The 19,655-nt window shown below is 42.5% G+C and overlaps 2 protein-coding genes across 3 annotated transcripts in view; both read left to right on the plus strand.

Annotated features, from left to right (window-relative positions):
- The first annotated feature begins 195 nt into the window (after positions 1-195).
- Positions 196-15,954, plus strand: GET3 (guided entry of tail-anchored proteins factor 3, ATPase). The gene is made up of 7 exons (XM_081846581.1): positions 196-666; positions 1,828-1,975; positions 6,142-6,290; positions 7,560-7,710; positions 8,060-8,167; positions 12,937-13,134; positions 14,472-15,954. The coding sequence occupies exons 1-7, from the start codon at positions 503-505 to the stop codon at positions 14,601-14,603; spliced, it is 1,050 nt and encodes a 349-aa protein (XP_081702707.1). The 5' UTR covers positions 196-502; the 3' UTR covers positions 14,604-15,954.
- A 558-nt stretch (positions 15,955-16,512) lies between these two features.
- Positions 16,513-19,655, plus strand: part of BEST2 (bestrophin 2) — a 28,630-nt gene continuing 25,487 nt past the window's right edge. Inside the window, exon 1 of one of the 2 annotated variants that reach the window (XM_081846330.1) lies at positions 16,513-17,158. The gene's annotated coding sequence lies outside the window, so the exon portion shown is untranslated. Of the gene's footprint in view, positions 17,159-17,184; positions 17,205-19,655 lie in introns of those variants that run through there. The other variant, XM_081846331.1, reaches the window with a different exon arrangement.

The following is a 19,655-nucleotide window of genomic DNA, read 5'->3' on the forward strand; positions in this document are numbered from 1 at the left end:
CCACGCACGTCAAAAAAAAAGAAGTATCGCCGACCGACAGGGCGCGTCCGCCCTGCGGGATACTGACAGGCCTTCTGAGCCAATCAAAAAAGGCAAGGGGCCGCAGCCCGCGGGGAAATCGATGGTGGAGTGAGCATTTTACCAATCAGAAACAGCGGGAGGCGGGCGTTTGGGGTGGGTGGGAGCTCCTTCAGAAAGGGGTTCAGGAGCCAATCAAGAAAGGAAGCTGCCGGCCAATAGGCTGAGATAAGACAAGAGTGGGCAAGACCATATCAGCCTACTAGGAAGGGGTGCGATTACTGTGTTACTCAACCTTTTTGTGACGCAGCGGTTTGAGCACCTTGTGTGATTGAAGGATCTGAAGAGCAGGCCGAGGTCGGGAAGAGTACTTGCGCGCCTTGCTTCCTGTTAATGAGCGAAGGCGCTGAGCGGGGACAACCAACCTGAATCTCCCTACAAGATGGTGTAGCTCTGCATCTTGTCACGTGATTTTGGTTTCAAGATGGCGGCGGCGGCGGCATCTGGGTTGGCGACTGAGGCGGATGAGTTCGAGGACGCACCTGACGTGGAGCCGCTGGAGCCGACACTGAGCAACATCATCGAGCAGCGGAGCCTGAAATGGATTTTCGTCGGAGGGAAGGGTGGCGTTGGCAAGACCACCTGCAGGTGAGTTGGTCGGGGAGATGTCGTTGGGAGGGATGGCAGACATTGCTGCCTCCGCCTTTCTCTCTCCTTGGCAGCTGCTGCTGTGCCTTTTCAGGAGCTGTGTGACAGGCAGAAACCCAGCAAGCGCAGCTTTCATATCGCTGAACCTTTGCTGGCAAAAGCTCTACCTGTTGAACGTCCACATCTCATTAAGTGTCTTATTAGGCAAGCGAATTGTATGCACCTTCATGCCACTGTACTTAAATATCATGGGATTTGGGGCACCCTGCTTCAGATGCGAGACTGGGTGAAGCTAAGTAGAAACATAGGGGTTGGGTGCCTTCCTTTTTCAGATTCATATTTTGACAGTCATTTATGCCTTCTTAATCTCAAGGCTAAGTATTTGAAGCTGCTTTTATGTGTGGTTGTCCTTGATGACTGAAAGCTTCATTTAGAGCAGAATGCATTTTCAGACAAATTCTGAAGAATGTAATTGTTCTGGTACTTGGACTGAGAACCCTCACTGCCTTCCAGTCATAGCTTTATCTTGTAAACCCCCAAATGGCTTGGATTAACTTAATTTGTAGCTTGCCTACTTCCTTGTGCAACTCTGCCAACAATACCTTCTTGATTATATTAGCCTTGCTGTTGTGGAATAACCTTGTAGTGGTAGGTTTCCCATTGTGCAATGCCTTTTCTTCATAAAGATTTTTAAAATTGTAGATCAGAAGTTAGAACACAAGTATTAGAGGCTATTAAATTTTGGCTGGTGTGTGTGTGTTGGATTTTGATATCTAGGGTTAAACCTTTTAAAGTGTGGGCTTTCAATATATTCTAGATTTACTTTGTGGTGACTCATAAGAAACTCATTAATATATTATTTGGCCTGGTTTTTTGCGGGGGGGGGGGTGGAGCTGAAGCTGTCATTTACTCAGGAGTGAGCTGTTTTGCTAAGCTAATGTGCATATGATTTGGCTGCTTCTGAGTAGCTGCTTGCCTGTGACAAGTAAGCACCTCCATAGAGGAGCAAAGTTGGAAGTCTTTGGATCATAATCTCTTAGGGTAGACAAATCCAAACAGACCTATTAAGACTGTGATAGCTGAAGGGCTTATGTTCTATGTTTGTATGTATTTCCTTTTGTGATGTTAATAACTGCACATTGCTTTACTTCCTGAATCTAGCTGCAGCCTGGCTGTGCAGCTGTCCAAAGTGCGGGAGAGTGTCCTCATCATCTCCACCGATCCTGCTCATAACATATCAGATGCTTTCGACCAGAAATTTTCAAAAGTCCCCACCAAAGTAAAGGGCTATGATAACCTTTTTGCCATGGTGAGTGTTCCTCTGAAGGGACTGGGTAGTATTGAGCAAAAAAATATGGTTCTTATTACATATAAGAAAAGATCAGGCAGGGGGGAAAACATTCTTTTTTCTGACCTTGCTCTTTCACACTGAATAGATTATGATATGTAGCAATAAGGCAAGTAAACCAACTGAATTTTTCCTCCAAAATTTCTGTGTCCTGGACTGTGAGGAGATGATGGTATATTTTGTTTAACTGGTTTCTCTTCATTGTATTTTAAGAGATGTGACTAATGTAGTGGTTTGTAACCTCGAGAATTTATCTGTAACTTAGACTTGCATTCTATAAAATTATGAATGAAATAAATTCCATCAGCAGCGATATACATAAACAGCTAGTGTTTCATGGGCAAGTATAAAACTTACAGCAGCCTTTAGTAGAAACAGTTGAAAAAATATTTTCTATCAAATAACTTGCAATCAGCATAACATGTGACAATACATTGACACATACAAATAAATGCTTCCAAAACAAGACCCTCTGCATATGACATTTTGTATCTCTGTAAGTTGCAGGTTAGCACTAAGTCTGTATGGGAAGTAATGTCCACAGGAATTCACACTGGGCTATGAGAACACCCTAATTATTTGTTTCTTTTCAAACCAACATTTACCATAATCTTCAGGGAAGACAAATGTCAGGGAAATCTCCCCCACTGTTTTTCTTTAAAGGATTTTATATGCAATTACTATACAATTGTACCTCTGGTTGCAAAAGGGATCCGTTCCGGAGGCCCATTCACAACATGAAAAGAATGCAACCCGCAGCGTCGCGTCTGTGCATGCACAGGTTGCAATTCGCCGCTTCTGCGCATGCACGTGAAGGCATTTTGCGTGTCTGCTCATGCGCAAGCGGCAAAACCCGGAAGTAAACCTTTTTGGTACAGTGGTGCCCCGCAAGACGAACGCCTCGCAAGACGGAAAACCCGCTAGACGAAAGGGTTTTCCGTTTTGGAGGCGCTTCGCTAAACGAATTTCTCTATGGGGTTGCTTCGCAAGACGAAAAAATCTTGCGAGTTCCCACGGGTTTTTTTCGCTCCCCCCCCTTCCTAAGCCGCTAAGCCGCTTATCAGCTGTTCCGCTGATAAGCCGCTTAACAGCTGATCGCTAAAAGCCGCTAGACCGCTAATAGCGCTAATCCGCTAAGCTGTCAATGGGCTTGCTTCGCAAGACGAAAAAACCGCTAGACGAAGAGAATCGCGGAACGGATTCTTTTCGTCTTGTGAGGCACCACTGTACTTCTGTGTTGCCGCGGGACGTAACCCGAAAGAACGTAACATGAAGCGGATGTAACATGAGGTATGACTATATTGTATCACTTGGCCAACAATTTTTCTTTTCAATTTCCCTGTCTCAAACTCAACAACATGGTTGTCAACTGACACCAGTATTTCATTAACTATTCCTTTTAAAAAAAGTTTTTATTTAAATCAAGTTTATAATTCAATAATATACAGAAATAAAAACATAATGAAAAAGCAGTAGAGTTAAATTAAACTTCAGTGTAAATACACAAATAACAACAACAACAATTTGAGTCATTTCAGTCACAATCGGTGGAGAAAACATTAAAAAATTTTATTTTTATTAAACAATTTCAACAAAACAAATTATCAACCAAATGATCAACTACATTCTTTCCCCCCCTTTTTATTCCCCCCATCCCTCCCTCTCCCCCCCCCCAGACTTCCCTCAGCTCCCCTCTCTGGTTTGTTTGCACATTCCTCTTCTCTGCATGTTAAAAATTGTACATATCATTACCTTGTCTATTGTATATTCTAATCTATTAATAAATTTGTGGGTGTTTATTCAAATCCTGCCAAGGAGTCTAAATCATTTTGTTGTTTATTTAAATAGTTTGTTAAAAGTTCCCAATCTTCTTTGAAGTCACGATTGTCCTTCTCATGTAGTTTGTGTCAACTTTGCCAACTCTGCATAGCTCATCAATTTTTCTTGCCATTGTTCTTTCGTTGGGATTTCCTCCTTCTTCCATCCTTGTGCTAACAAGACTCTTGCCGCTGCTGTAACATACATGAATAAGTTTTGTTTTTCTTGGCAGGTCTCGTCCTAGAATGCTTCTGGTTTCTTTACAAATGTCATTTTAAACATTTTTTTTCCAATTCATTATATATCATTTCCCTTTTTTTTTTTTAACTTCTCTACATTCCCACCACATATGATACGTAGTACCTTCTTTTTCTTTACATTTCCAATATCTATTGACCGGGTTTTGTACATTTTTGCTATTTGTACTGGTGTGATATACCATCTATACACCATTTTCATGTAATTTTCTTTCAAAAGAGAACAATCTGTAAATTTCAAATTCACTTTCCACAGTTTTTCCCAATCCTCAAATTGTGTATTATGTCCTGGTGGAGAAAACATTAGAGTGGGATTTACCTAAGAAGCAGAAGCTTTGCAAAAGGGCTTCTGTTTGTGCAACAGGGCTTTCCTTCTTCCCCTTGAAACTGGCTGGGGGAAGGGGGTCAAACAAACCCCCCAAATAGTACACCGGGGAAGAGGAGGGGGATTGTTCATTCTGGCATGCTGATGTGCTTGCACAGATAGAAAATTTGTAATAATGTATTGAATGCCACCCATTATGCCACTCTCCAACTCCACCTGTCTCTGGGTTTTGGACTTTTTGTCAGAACGTTCTCAGAGGGTTAGAGTAGGGTCACATATGTCCACAGCCCTTAGCCTTAACACCGGCTCACCACAGGGTTGTGTGTTGAGTCCCCTGCTCTATACTCTCTATACGTATGATTGTACAGCCATTTATTCCAGCAACAAAATCATCAAGTTTGCTGATGACACTACGGTGGTGGGGCTCATTTCAGGAGGGGATGAGTCCGCCTATCGGGACGAGGTGGAGCGGCTTTGTGCTTGGTGTGGAAAGAACAATCTGGCTCTTAATACGGCTAAGACCAAGGAATTGGTGGTGGATTACAGGAAAAAAAAGGCGGACATTCAGCCCTTGTATATCAACGGGGAACGGGTGGAGAGGGTGGCGGAATTCAGGTTTTTGGGAGTGACTATCGATCAGGGCATGACTTGGAGCGCAAATACCACTGCTCTGGTGAAGAAGGCCCAGCAGAGAATTTATTTCCTCAGACTTTTAAAGAAGAACAATCTGAGTGAGAGACTGCTGGTGTCCTTCTACCGAGGCTCCATAGAGAGCATTCTCACATACTGTATTTGTGCCTGGTTCTCCAGCTGTACAGCTAGGAAGAGGAAGGTGCTCCAGAAGGTCATAACCACAGCCCAAAGGATTATTGGTCATCCCCTCCCATCTTTGGAAGAACTGTACGGTTCCCGTTGTCTTAGGAAAGCAAACAATATCCTGCAGGATGCATCTCACCCGGGACACAGTCTGTTTGTACTACTGCCTTCTGGCAGGAGATACAGAAACATCAAGTCAAGGACAAATAGACTGAAAAATAGTTTCTATCCAAGAGCTGTGGCCTTCTTAAATGCAGTAACTCGATAGTGTGACCTGGGAGTTTGATGGGTGTGGGTGTGGGTGTGGCTGGAATGTGGTTTGTTTGGTTGTTGTTGTTGTTTTGCTTTTGTTGTTTTTAAGGGATGGCATCCAATTTCGTTGCACTTGTGCAATGTTGCACTTGTGTAATGACAATAAAGAATCTATCTATCTATCTATCTATTATTATTTGTGTGGGAGGGCCGTAACAGTTTTAAAGAAGATTTGCTTTCTTTAGCATCTGTTTCTGCTACTGTGCTTTCTTTCAGTGTAATAGCACTTCCCATATGGGCATCATCTTCTCTGTTTTGATAAAGGCATACCTTAAATTTTCCAATGTTGACAACACATAGTGCTGATTGTATGCCTTTTACTGGATTTACACTTTCTTTTTCCTCCATGTTATCCACAGTGACAAGCATAAAAATAGCCTCAAATTACAAAGAAATCAGTTATTTGTAGTGTTACTTTTAACTGTGAGTCGACATGATGAACATTAGTTTGAAAGCCTCTTTGACTGGACATTGAAAGAATTGTTCTACCAATCGGGGGTTTTAGCTCTGTTCTGAACATCATGCTTCTTTTAGAATGGCTGAATGACTTTGTTTTTGCTTTATGAAAAGTGGTGCTGATCCTTCTATTTATTTCTCAGGAGATTGATCCCAGCCTAGGTGTGGCTGAACTTCCAGATGAGTTCTTTGAGGAGGATAACATGCTGAGTATGGGCAAGAAGATGATGCAAGAGGCTATGAGTGCCTTTCCTGGCATTGATGAAGCCATGAGCTATGCAGAAGTTATGCGGTAAGAACTGTGGCCTGGATCATCAAGCCTTCTAACCTTTTCTAGCCTGTGGGAGGCTTATTTATTTATTATTTCATAAAATTTATACACCGCTTGATTGTGGGTTAAAAAACAAACAAACCTCAATGCGGTTTTTGGGTTAAGAAGCAGAAGGACCAGACTTCAAAGGTATTTTACTGGGTTCACCATTATGAAGTTTGGGTTAGCCAGAGGTATCCCAATCCTAATGGTTTAGCCATTAGGATAGGCCAGCATAGTAACTGAGTATGCTTTGCACAAGGTTATTGTATTATTTGTGGTTTGTATCCAACTAAGTAGGCTCCCTGTAGTAATAAAAATAAAAATAATAATAGTAATAATAATTTTATTTATTTATTTATTTATTTATTTATTTATTTATATGCTGTCCATCTGACTTGGGTTACCCCAGCCACTTTCCAACAAATAGAAAAGCACAATAAAACATTAAATACTTTACTATACAGGGTCAGTGTTAGAAACAGAGATATGAAAGCTAGGAGCTAAATGGCACCTTAAACCTAGGTTATGGGCGCAAAAACAGAATTTGTGATACCTTCAGGTATAGGGCGGTATAGAAAATAAATAATAATAATACTACACTTTTTAAATAACAGAAATACAAATCTGAAAATGAATGAACTGCAGCTAAAGTATTATGTTCATTTTTCACATGATCTAGTCCTTCCCCTGCCGATCCCTCTAATATTCTTAAGAGGGTCTCTTCTCAAGTCTTCAAAGAGTAGCTGGAAGTGGGGAGGCAGAAAAAGGTCCTCCTTTCCTTCTACTCTGTAGTTTTAATCTGAAATCTTAGGCGCAGTATTGTGCCCAGAGCTCAGAAACTGCTCACCCTAATGAAATTCCCTGTCGCAAAATGTGCCTGGAACAATGGGAGTTCTGAACACTGTACGGGGCTGACTTCAGTTGTTATTTAAATTAAGTAGGCTCACCTAAGCTAGCCATGACCATTAATTTCAATGACTCTAATCTGAGTATGGCTAATATTGGATTCAACCTTTTGTGATTTATGCATCATTTATTGCACTGGACAAATTTGTGCACCAAAGTACCATAACATCTGTTGTTGCACGACATGGATTCCACATACAAAGTTTTCGTTCACAGAGCAAAGAAAGCACTAGCATTAAGTGAACCTTAAAGTGTATATGTATACTGGGGAAGGTCAGTATAAAGAAAGAGGTGACTATTTATAACTGCTCCAGCTGATGGTTCTTTCTCTGGCCTGCACAGGTTGGTGAAAGGGATGAATTTCTCCGTGGTAGTGTTTGACACAGCACCCACTGGGCACACACTACGGTTGCTCAATTTCCCCACCATCGTGGAGCGGGGGCTAGGCCGCTTGATGCAGATAAAGAACCAGATCAGTCCCTTCATATCGCAGGTAAAATGGGAGAGGAGCCAGAAAAATGAGGCGTTCCTGGAAAAAAGACCTTGCCAGACATCTTTTTAAAAATTTCCACCATGTGGCACTTTGCAAGCTTTTGCATGGACCCCAGTATTATTCTTGCAACACTCGGGAGCAACATGAAATAATCGATTTGATTTGTTGGGTTGCTTGCAGGACACAGTAGCACTTATTGCTCTTGGAGTATTGGGCTTTGTCACTCTGAGTTGAGCTGATAAGCAAGTTTTGCTTATCCCCTCCTCTGTTGCTTGCAGGACATGTAGGGGTGACTTGTTGTCTGTTAATAGAAATCTCTCATTGCAACTCCCTCTCTGTTGTTCACTAGATGTGCAACATGCTTGGCCTGGGAGACATGAATGCTGACCAGCTGGCCTCCAAGCTGGAGGAGACCCTTCCTGTCATCCGCTCAGTCAGTGAGCAGTTCAAGGATCCGGCAAGTATTCTGCAAAGATGAGGGGTTTTGGGGGGTGATACTTCACTCTTGGCAAAGGTGAATTTGGAATGTATAGTAAGATGAAACATGCTTACATTTGTGACCGCTTCACTAGATTTAACATTAATTAATTCAGTTAGCTATATTTATATACTTGTTTTTTATAATTTTGCAAAACTTTTTATTGTCTTCTCAAATGTAATATTCATTTTCAGTCCATTCAATAGTTGCAGTCTTCCAGATGATATTAGTTCATTAGAATGATCAGGCTAAAGATGGCTTCTTTCCTACATCTGAACCAGGAATCATGGTTTGTTGCTCTACATCTGAACCAGGAGTCATGGTTTGTTGCTCTCTAATAAGCCATGATCAGCAAGTCAGCAACAAACTATGTTCCATGATAGGGTGACTTCAGTTTCTCTCACACAGGCTGGGCATATTTGTGTTCCAGTCATGACAAGAAGGTAACAAACAAACAAACAAACGGAGTTCATCCATTACTACAGAATCTCATCCTTTGTATTTATAGAATCATATAATTGTAGAGCTGGAAGGGATCCTGAGTCATCCAGTCCAACGTCCTGCAATGCAGGAATTTCTGCTAAAGCATTCATGACAGATGACTGTCCAACCTCTGTTTTAAAACCTCCAGTGAAGGAGAGTCCACCACCTTCCAATGGAAAGTTCTTCCTGATGTTTAGTCGGAATCTCCTTTCTTGTAACTTGAATTCATTGCTCCATCTTCCATGTGACAGCCCTTTACATATTTGAAGATGTAAATGATATTATGATATATGGTAATATGTCTCCAGTGCTAAATTAATCTAGGGGCCTCTGTGTTGCCACCCACAACTATTCTGTGGGAGAGTTTGCTCATTTGGTGATTTCTGGCTTTTTGGACTCTATGCCCTCTTTAAATGTGCAGAGCATGACCACTTCCAGTATACCCTTTCCTGTCCTCCTTATAGAATTTGAATTCTAAGATAACCACATCTCACTGGCTATCTCCATTCAACCAGGTTTCCATTATTCCAACAGCACATATGCTCTCTCTTTAAGATTGAGCACTCAAGCTCACAAATCTTGGCTCTTCCTGCAAGGAGCTTGTAATACAATTTTGACAGTAGGGGGAGTCCGTGGATGACTGCAAGCAAATGTAGTAAACTTAAGTTTTATTTGTAGAGCAGGGTTATCGCTTGGTAATCCTTATTTGCTGTCATTGTCTATTTGGCGTGTAGTTTGCTTGCCTCCAAAGTTCAGATGTCACAATAACCTAGGTTCTGGCTTATTTTGCAGCAGGAGCAGGGAAGGTGTGGAGCAATAAATATGCATGCTGCATATTTTGATTAAACCATAGTTTGTTCTAATATAATGTTCAAACCAGGCCAGGGCATCCAGATACTTTTCCTGATCTTTCCAACTGTAGCAGCGATCAGTTTGAAAATAGAATCTTCCAGTTAGAGTGAAGTTGCTACGTGCCGAAAAGAATGAGACCTGAAATGGGGATTTTCTGACCCAACTTGGATTGGGGCTGGATCAGGAAGACCACCTGAGGGGGGAGGAGCATGTCACATACACAATCCTCCATAGCACCGACAAGTCTACATTTTGCAAGTGTTTTCCATTCATGGCAGCTCCTCTGCTAATGTACATTTACACTGACAGGAAAAAGCTGGTACTGGCTGGAGTGATTTTTGGAATTGGGGGGGTGAGGAGTTCAACTCTGGTACAGTTGTACCCTGGAGGTTGAATGCTTTGTGAGATGAACGTTTTGGTGCCCGAACTCTGCAAACCCAGAAATGATTGTTCCAGTTTGCGAACGTTCTTTGGAACCCATCCGTCACGGCTTCTGATTGGCTGCCGGAGCTTCCTGCAGCCAATCGGAAGCCATACCTTGATTCCAGTACATTTTGAAAGTCAAACGGACTTCCGGAACGGATTCCGTTCGACTTCCAAGGTACGACTGTATTAGCATATTAGTTTATTCTTTATTAAGCCCACAGTGTGCTTCATTCAGATCCTGGGAGACCAACTAATATGTCTAAGCCAGTCAGTCACCCTGGTGGTATTTCTTTTTTTGCAGGGTTTGTGCTTTGTTTTCTGACTTTGGGTTGCTGAGTATTGGCTGTAGTTTCAGCGGGAAACCTAAAGAGAGAGAAACATAAATCTTAAACAGTTGTTCAACTTGTGAATCTCAGCTAGTGGAAGCTATTGCATACTATTACTACACTGGTTCTTTTGCATTCTTATGTGACCAATGTGCTCCATGGCTGCTATAACAGCTGATATGGTAAAGGAGCAGGAATGAAGGGATTGCATGCCTCCTGGCTCTCTTTTTGCCCTAAAGGCATAGAAGAACATTCTGTTTCTCTTGCAAAAATGTTGCAAGTCTCATTGTGTTGTAAACTGCTCTAGTTATACCCCTGTGAACATTACACTTTCTTACTAGACTCTTGCTCAGAGTATTTTTTTTTTTAATTAAACTTTATAACATTTAATAAAGGAAGTGAAGTAAAAATCGGGACAAAATGAGAAGTGGGGGTAGCGGGGTCCCATCAGCTCACATTTTTTTCTAGCTTAGAGGAATAATAATAATAAAGCTTTGTCTCCCAACTGTTAGCTGAACAAACTTTCACCACTGGCCATATGGGCAGGTAGGGAGTTGTCGACAACAGATGAGTTATTTGATGCAGAAATGCTGCATTGGATCTTCATGTTTTGACTGAAGGATAGAATAGGCCAGCAGGCATCTCTAGTAATAGAAGCGTTCCTTAACTTTTGAAAACATTATTTGCAAATCCAGGTGTGGCTATAATTGTCAGGACTTTTGCCTGCCACCTACCCTGTTTCTAATTGCTTGGAATGTATCTTGTAAAGATGGGCAAGGGTTTTGAAGGAAACAGGATGGGACATGACTTTAGGGAGCTATTTGTAGGGCACTGAGGTGGGCACGTCAGCCTTGTCCTTTGTATTGTTTGCATGTTAGAGTAGTTAAAGGCTGGGTTTCTGCATTTAATTGTCCATTTTGCTATTATGTGAGTGTGGGTGTTCCTCAGGCAAAGTATTGTGACCCAGTCTAGCAGCAATCGGTGGGCAGAGACAAATAATTTAACCGTGCAGCTAGCCAGTTTGCTGGTCACCTCAAGTGAGCGATTGCCTTAAATGGCCAGGTGAATTTCCAGTCTTCTACTGGAGACTGGGGGCAGGATTCAGCTAAGAAGTCCCACAAGTGGAAGCCCTAACAAATATTTGCCCTAATTCAACAGGGCTCCCCCCCCCCTTGCAGCGCCAGAATTGCACATGGGGTGAAGAGAGAGGCAGGCTGTCTGGCAGGCTGAAATGCTTGAGCTGGCAAAACATTTGCCATAGAGCTGCGTTGAATTCCTCCCTGTGTGCTATGGGTTGCTCCTGCCTTTAAGCTAAAACTCTTAAGGCTGGAAGAAGAGGCAGCCTCATAAACATATTCTGGTCACTTTTCGTTCCTTTCTGTCCTTCTAGCAAGTGGAGGAACTGAAAGAATATGGGGGCTAGCAGCCTCTTTGTGTGCTTTCCCCCTTTCTCTGGCTCCTGGTGGAGCTGCACTGGCTCCTGGTGGAGTACAGGATCAGGTTTAAGGTGCTGGTTTTAACCCTTAAAGCCCTATATGGCCTAGGACCCTTGTACCTATGGGACCATCTCTCCTAGTATGTCCCACAAAGGACCTTATGGTCTGTAAACAACAACACCCTGAAGATTCTGGGCCCCAGGGAGATTAGACTGGCCACGACCAAGGCCAGGGCCTTTTTGGCTGTGGCCCTGGCCTGGTGGGATGCTCTCACAAGAGACCAGGGCCCTGTGAGATTTGACATCCTTCCGCAGGGCCTGCAAGATGGAGCCGTTCCACCAGGCCTTTGGTCAGGGTTCAGTCTGACTCATTTTCTCTTTGTATAAGAACAAGCACGAAGGAGGTTTCCCAGCCTGCTCACAGATCCCTATAATATCAGTGGAAACAGTTGGTCCTGGCGAGTATTAACCACTTTCAATTTTAACCTGAGGATTGTCATTTGTCCAGTTTTAATTTTAATTTTAATTTATTTGAATTAATTTTGGGATGCATTTTAATCAATTGATTGCTTGTTTTTATGCATATTGTATTATTTATATGATGTTATATGATGTTAGCCGCTCTGAGCCCGGCTCCGGCTGGGGAGGGTGGGGTACAAATAAAAAATTATTATTATTATTACTATTATTTTTTATTATTTTTATATTATATGAGCTAAGAAACAAGGCAGGGTGCATAAGTGCTGTGTCTCCTTTTTCTGTGCCTATCCTAGATAAGCAAGGAAGTTACCAGCTGCCCAAGTGCCCTACAGTAGCCATTCTTCTCAACCATGCTGGTGAAAGGATAGTTCCAGATTCTGTAGACGTGATCTGTGTGCCTTCTGAACTTAACTGGAAAAGATGGGATTGCAATGGCTGATCCCCTTTACCCAGAGATAGACGTGACATATGGTGTGGACTATGTGAACAGGTGTTCAGGTGGCAGCTAACCTGAGGACAAGTGGCCATATTGCTTCCTGAGGGGCAACAGCTTTTGTTGCTTTGCCCTCTGGCCTTATTCCTCTAAAAAAATCATGGTGGTGGAAGGAATGCAGAAGCTGAGAATTTAAGTAGAAACAGAGACTGTGGGGGAGACAGCAGCACACAGGTGACTCCCAGGGATGGGAGACCAGCTCCTACAATTTTATTTGTATTTTTGAACTAATGGCACTTTATCCCCTCCCCAGGAACAAACAACATTCATCTGTGTTTGTATTGCTGAGTTCCTGTCCCTGTATGAAACAGAGCGGCTCATCCAGGAGTTGGCCAAGTGCAAGATCGACACCCACAATATCATAGTCAATCAGTTGGTCTTCCCTGACCCAGAGAAGCCCTGCAAGATGTGTGAGGCCCGGCACAAAATCCAGTCCAAATACCTTGACCAGGTATGGCTAGAGACTGTTCAGATTTTTCAGTGTCCATTTTGGGGAAGTGGCAGCAGTCAGGCACCAATCTAAGCCTATGGATCTGCTTTATATTGATTTATCCCACTGGTCCATCTTGTCTGGTCCTAATATTGTCTACTTGGACTGTTAAGGTCTCTCGGAGGCGTCTTTTCTCATGACCTGCTACCTGATCCTTTTAACTGGAGGTGCTGGAGATTGAACCTGAGATATATGGCACATATGAAGCATATGCTTTGCCACTGAGCTACGGCCCTGCCCCATGTACTCTGAGTTGCATACCTAACTTTATAACCCCCAGCCCTTTGGTCAATATTACTTTAAACTTCTGAATGGTTGAAGTTTGCTATTCTACTTTTACCTTCAGCTTCAGAATTCCTGTCTCCCAGCATTCCCCTTACTATTGCCACGGCAAGTGTTTAGCTGTTCTAGAGGGCTGCAAATATCCAGGTGAACAGTAGCCACTGGCAGTTTAAGAAATGGGTCCTGCAACTGTCTTGCTGTAGAAGGCAGGAAGCGGGTCTCCTCCATATGTGCTGCTCTTTGTGGCATCTGGCCTTCAGGTGGAAATGTGGAATTTTTCTCTTCTATCACTTTTATCTCTGTTCAGTCCAACCTCACTATTATTATTCTCTGAAAATGAAAGGGAATGTTTACTAGTAAACTGAGTAGTTTTTGTCCAGGGAAAATATGCAGACCTCCCCAATGCCTCCACAGACAGGCTTCACTTTTCTCTGCCATTTTGTTGCTTCTGCTTCTTCTGTATTCCATTTTGCTTTTTCTACACTCTCCTTTTCTTTCCCTTTGAATGATCTTTGCAGCCTTTGTATCCATCCACCTCTTTCTAATCATGGTATCCTTTTTCTGTGACTTCCACCCTTGCCATCTCTTCATTCATTACTCAGCCTGAAAAGTTGTGGGGATGTTTTACACATTTTTCTTGGGCCAAAATCTCCATTTCCCACTCCAGTTGTCCTATTGCCTCTTCAGTACTCTGTACTCTGTTTTTCTTTCTGCCATTTGTGCCTTTTCCATATGTCCTTCCTTTCTTCACTCAGTAAACCAAGGGATGGTTAATCTGTACCAGGTCTTCCAAGGGCCCAGCAGTAAAGCTGTTCAAAATTAGTTTAAGATTGCCATTAGACTGCAAGAGGATTACTTTTCATAGTGCTGTTGCGAAGAGGGTCCTCCAAAGTCAACAGAGCACACTTTCCAACCAAGCTAGGAACTGCTTCTGAGATTCTTCCATCTTGATTCCCAATAAGAAGTTTGTAATTGTTAGATGCTCCTTTTGATTTGTCTTTCTTTTCCTCCTCCAGATGGAAGACCTCTATGAAGACTTTCACATTGTAAAGCTGCCACTCTTGCCCCATGAAGTGCGAGGGGCTGATAAAGTCAACACCTTTTCAAGTCTGCTACTGGAGCCCTACAAGCCACCCAGTGCAAAATGAAACCCCTATGGACTGGCTCCCACTGATATCCCCTCTGTACCATTCCGTGCTTCCCCTTTCCCACGCCTTATCTGCTGGAACTCCTCCCCTTCCAGCAGCCTCTCTTCTACAGAAATTGTGTGGTTGAGAGGCTTGTGGTGGGGTTGGAAGAGGCAGAATTTGGTGTTCCCACTTGTTTCTGCCCTAATCCTGTTACTTAACATCTTGGAACATCCCAAAAGTGATCTACACCTTACATCCCTTCTCTTCACTTAACCAGCTAGCTAAATTAAACTTGGGTCACTTTTTGTTTCTCTTCCACTCTGACTTCTCCTTGGATCATGTCTCCAGCCATTCTGGCTGGAGTCCTAAGTCAGGTGCTATGATGACACAGAGACTGACATTCTTGCAGCACTAAGGCCATCCGTGCTAATGGGAAGTATGTAAATAAACTGTAAGGGAAAGTAGTTCGCTGTTTTTCGTCTATCAGGCTGCCACTTTAATTTATGCTGGGGAATTTTCAGCAGGGGACAATTTCAAGTTCTGCAAGGGAAACTAAGAAGCATCTTGAAAATCTCCTGCTTAAGGTTGTGAAATGGGTCCAGAATGAAGATACTGTCTCACAAACCAGGATTGGAATAGAGATGTGGCGGTTGAAAAATATGCCCCCCTATGCTTTCTGAGCATATATATACATTCTAGTCCCCTGGAGTGTCAGTACTATCATAGCATATATGGTCCAAAGTATGTGTATGTGTGTATATAGAGCAGTCTATGGCAGAGACAAAATTCTCCTAAGGGAAGGACTGTGACTCAATAGGAGAGCATCATTTTTGCATGGAGAAAGTACTAGGTTCGTTCCCCAGTATCCCCAGGTTGGGTTGGAAGATCTCTCTGAAATCCTAGGGAGCCACTGTCTGTCAGTGTAGACAGTCCTGAGCTAGATGGGCCAATAGTCTGACTCAGTATAAGGCAGCTTCCTGTGTTCCCAACTGCTGTTCATTGAACTGTTGTTGGGTTTTCTTTTTTCAAAAGTACAAGCGTACCTTGGAAGTAGAACAGAATCTGTTCCGGAAGTCTGTTCGACTTCCAAAATATTCAGAAACCAAAGTGTGGCTTCTGATTGGCTGCAGGAGCTTCCTGCAGCCAATCAGAAGCCCCGTTGGATGTTTGGCTTCCAAAAATAGTTCGCAAACCAGAACACTCACTTCCGGGTTTGCTGCGTTTGGGAGCCGAAACGTTGGAGAACTAAGCTGTTCGAAAACCAAGGTAAAACTGTATCCCATTGTATGATCAAATGGATGGGAGCAAGCCTGACTGCCTGTTCTCATTTTAGAGGAAACTGGAAAATAAACTTGACTTAAAAATGCAATGGACCATTTAATGGGAGTATTATATGACCATGGGCAATGAGGTGGATGAGCTAGCAAAGCATGGGCATGATCCACCATAACTACTTTGGTGCTTGGGGTGGCAGGCTCCCATTGCACCCTTGAATATTAGGCCTTCCTTAGCATGGCTGAACTCAGAGTAAATTGATTACCAGATAAGTAAAAGCTTTTCAACTCTGCACCTCAACATTCTAGGAATCTTAAAAAATCACAACATGTAGAGGCAGCTGAATTCTTTGGTACTCTAAGTCTTTCGTGGGAAATGGCATATGTGGGTACATCGACTGTGCTGCACTAACTTTGTATTATGTGTGGTTTTCAAAATGCCAGGGAATTAGGAAACTGATGCAGGTGTTTAAAGATACTTTGTTTTAATTTATGTAAAAGCATTTCTAAACCAATTAAATATTTAAAAAATCTCTAAGCAGTATACAAAAATCCAACATTAAAAGTGTGTAAACCAGTATTATAAAAAAGGATAGCTATTTTAATTAGGCCTATTATTCATTTTCTGGCTCCCTTTTTTATTAATCAGGGTATAACAGTGAAATTGGAAAGTCTAGAGAGAGTCCCAGTTTTCCCACAGAACCTCAGCAGCAGCATCTGGTTCTCTCTGCCTTTATTTCTTTGCCTGTGGGAGGGATAAGCATAGAAGCACTTTTCATTGACAGTGTCTCAGCTTTGTAATTGTAGGAGTTGTGGAACAAATGCTTGTTGCATAGCTAATACATGAAAAAAATAGCTTGTAGAATGAGAGTTACGGTGACTGAATAAACCCAAAGTCTCTCTGGATGGCAGGATCTGCCTAACCAGCCTAGTCAGAACAGCCCTGCACTTCAGATTGTGCCACAGGGCTTCCTTTCCTCCCCCCACGTGCCCCCCGCAATTGGCTATTGGGAGGAGGGTTGGCATAACCCACAGAACAGCCCATGGGGGGCAGAGAGGAGACTGTTCCATCTGGCAAACTGCAATGCTTGTGCAGACAGAACAGCTGGAAGAGCATGTCAAAAACACCACCGAAATCCTTGCAGGTCTTTCAGTCCTACTGTAAACCAAGGCATGAATGAATTCGCAATTCTGCACAGTACTTGAGGGCTGCATCACATGCAGTCTGGAGAGATTAACAGTTTGTATGAAGGCGGGATCCTAGAAGCATGTAATTTACCGAGTACATAACTTTGTCTGGTGAGTGGAAACAACTTTAATCTTCTGGGAAATAAAACTTTGAAAAGTAGGGTTGTACCATAGCTCAGAGGTAGACTGCATGATTAGCTTGCTTGCATAAGGTCCCTAGTTAAACCTGGCATGCCCATTTAGAAGGATCAGGCAGCTGATAATGGGAAAGATTTCTTGCCTAAAGACCCTGGAGAGTCAGAGTGGGCAATATTTGGCTAGGTGAGCAAATAGTCTGACCTGGTTCAAGGCAGCTTCCTTGGTGGAATATGTTGGCTATAATGTCAATTGCATATTAGCACAAGTGTGTCTAGTTTACTGTTCTACCAAGACACAGTTTACATGTTTTCCTCCATGTATATACTAAGAACTAATGTGAAGTTGCGTCTCCAAGAAGGTATATGGATCCTTCCACAACTGCCCATTCTTAAAACAGTAGGATGTTAAAGTGAGCAGGCAGACGATGTACATAAACTCTCAGGTTTCCATACCTTGAAAGGTAGCTGGCCAGAGTTTGGCAGAGGAGCTGGACTGTTAAGAGTCTTCTTATGTTTGATATTTCAGGGCTATATTTTTCCTGAATTTAAGACAGAATAGGAAGGTGGGGAACCTACAATGTCACCCAATGCTGTCATGATTTGTTGTTGTTTGCTGTTTAGCCATTTAGTCGTGTCCAACTCTTCGTGACCCCATGGACCAGAGCACGCCAGGCACTCCTGTCTTCCACTGCCTCCCACAGTTTGGTCAAACTCATGTTAGTAGCTTCGAAAACACTGTCCAACAACGAGGCAGAAAACTACAAAAGGAGGAGTAACTTGATATTGGATATTAAAGGCATGCCATTTTGGCATGCAAGCTAGTATGTCTCTGGGGCAGGATACTCTAGCCAGTCTTCCATAAATCATACATCCTATCCAAAGTAGAAACGTTTCTCAAATGTTTTAGTAATGTAAACATTTCAAGAATGAGGTAATTCAGTTGACTTGTGTTTTCATAACATCCTGGCTAACTGACTTTCGTTTACTAATGTCCCAATAACCATTAACGACTTGATGCGGGACACAGACCTGCCCTTTTTCCTCCTGCCCCATTCTTGCCAGAGGACTGAAATGGGATCATCATTTATAGCAAGGACACCAGTAATATATTGTAAAATGACAGCCAGCCAGCTTTTGCTTCTGCCAACAGGATCTCACTGGGAGCCCCAGCCAAGGACCAGAGCTGAGCAGGAGTGGGATGCAAGTCCTTGTTCTATTTTTTTTTATAAGATATTTATTGAAGTTTTCAAGAATAATACAATGTAAAACAAAAAGAAAAGAAACAACAAAAATACAAAAATACAAAAAATAAAAACAATTAAAAACACATAGAGTTTCCATTTACTTATTTTCTTTTAACTTATTTTCCAGACCTCCTCATACCTTCCTTTCTTATATTCCAATTCAAATTATTAGTTCAGCAAATCCTCACCATTAGTTTTTACTTATTTCAAAACCTTATTTTCCATGTCTCTTAAGCATTACAGCTGGAAACCGCTTAATTTCTATCCAACATCATTCTAACATTCAGCAAGTCCTTGTTCTAGAGTGTGGTATTAAGTTAAAAAGTGGGTGTCACTGAGAGATACCTTTTGTTTGCTTTCCTGCTTTGGATCTAACTGGGAAGTCCAGATGTTTAGAAAGCCTTGTGTTTTTTCCATGAACTACTAAGTATTCCACTTCCCTACACTGTTGAAATAGGTGCTGGAGAAAGGCTTGGAGGCATCAGTGAATCCAGGGAGCTGCCTTATACCTTTGGTCAATCTCTAGCTTAGTATTGTCCACACTGAATGACAGCAGCTCTCCAGGATTTTTAGGCTGTGAATCTTTTCCAGTCCTATCTGGAGGTGCCGAATCTGAGACCTTCTGTGTGCAAAGCAGATGCTCCTCCACTGCGCTACAGCCCTTCCCCATAAAACTTCCAGGAGGCTGGAGTATTCAAGTTTCAGTCTGAGTGAAAATGTAGGTAAAATAGCACCAGCCACTGTAGCATTTGTGGGATAAGGTTTATTGGCCTCTCTGTTCTGTAGAATGCTTACAGACGGAACTGTCCTGCTTGAAGTCTTGAGGCTGATACTCCTTTTCTGTAGCCTTCTAGTTTCCACATCTGGATAGGGAGCTGGCTCTTAAAAGCTCCTGGTTCTCAAGCTCACTTTAAAGCAGTCAAGCCATACTGAGACCAGAAATAATAATAATAATAATAATAATAATAATAATAATAATAATAATAATAATAAAATTTATTTATATCCCGCCCTCCCCAGCCGAAGCCGGGCTCAGGGCGGCTAACAACAATCAACAATCAAACAATCAGATGTTCACACATTCTAAATATATCCCCCCTCCCCCCTCCCCCAAAAGGGTAGAGCCTAGGGATGAAACATTCTACCCCAACACTGAAAAAAAGTGCTGGGCTTCTGGCAACAACAGAAGGGCTTGAAATCTAGATACGTAGCACCCACGCCCCTGCC

The sequence above is a fragment of the Podarcis erhardii genome, assembly GCF_964252035.2.
Source record: "Podarcis erhardii genome assembly, chromosome: 2".
Classification (NCBI taxonomy): domain Eukaryota; kingdom Metazoa; phylum Chordata; class Lepidosauria; order Squamata; family Lacertidae; genus Podarcis; species Podarcis erhardii.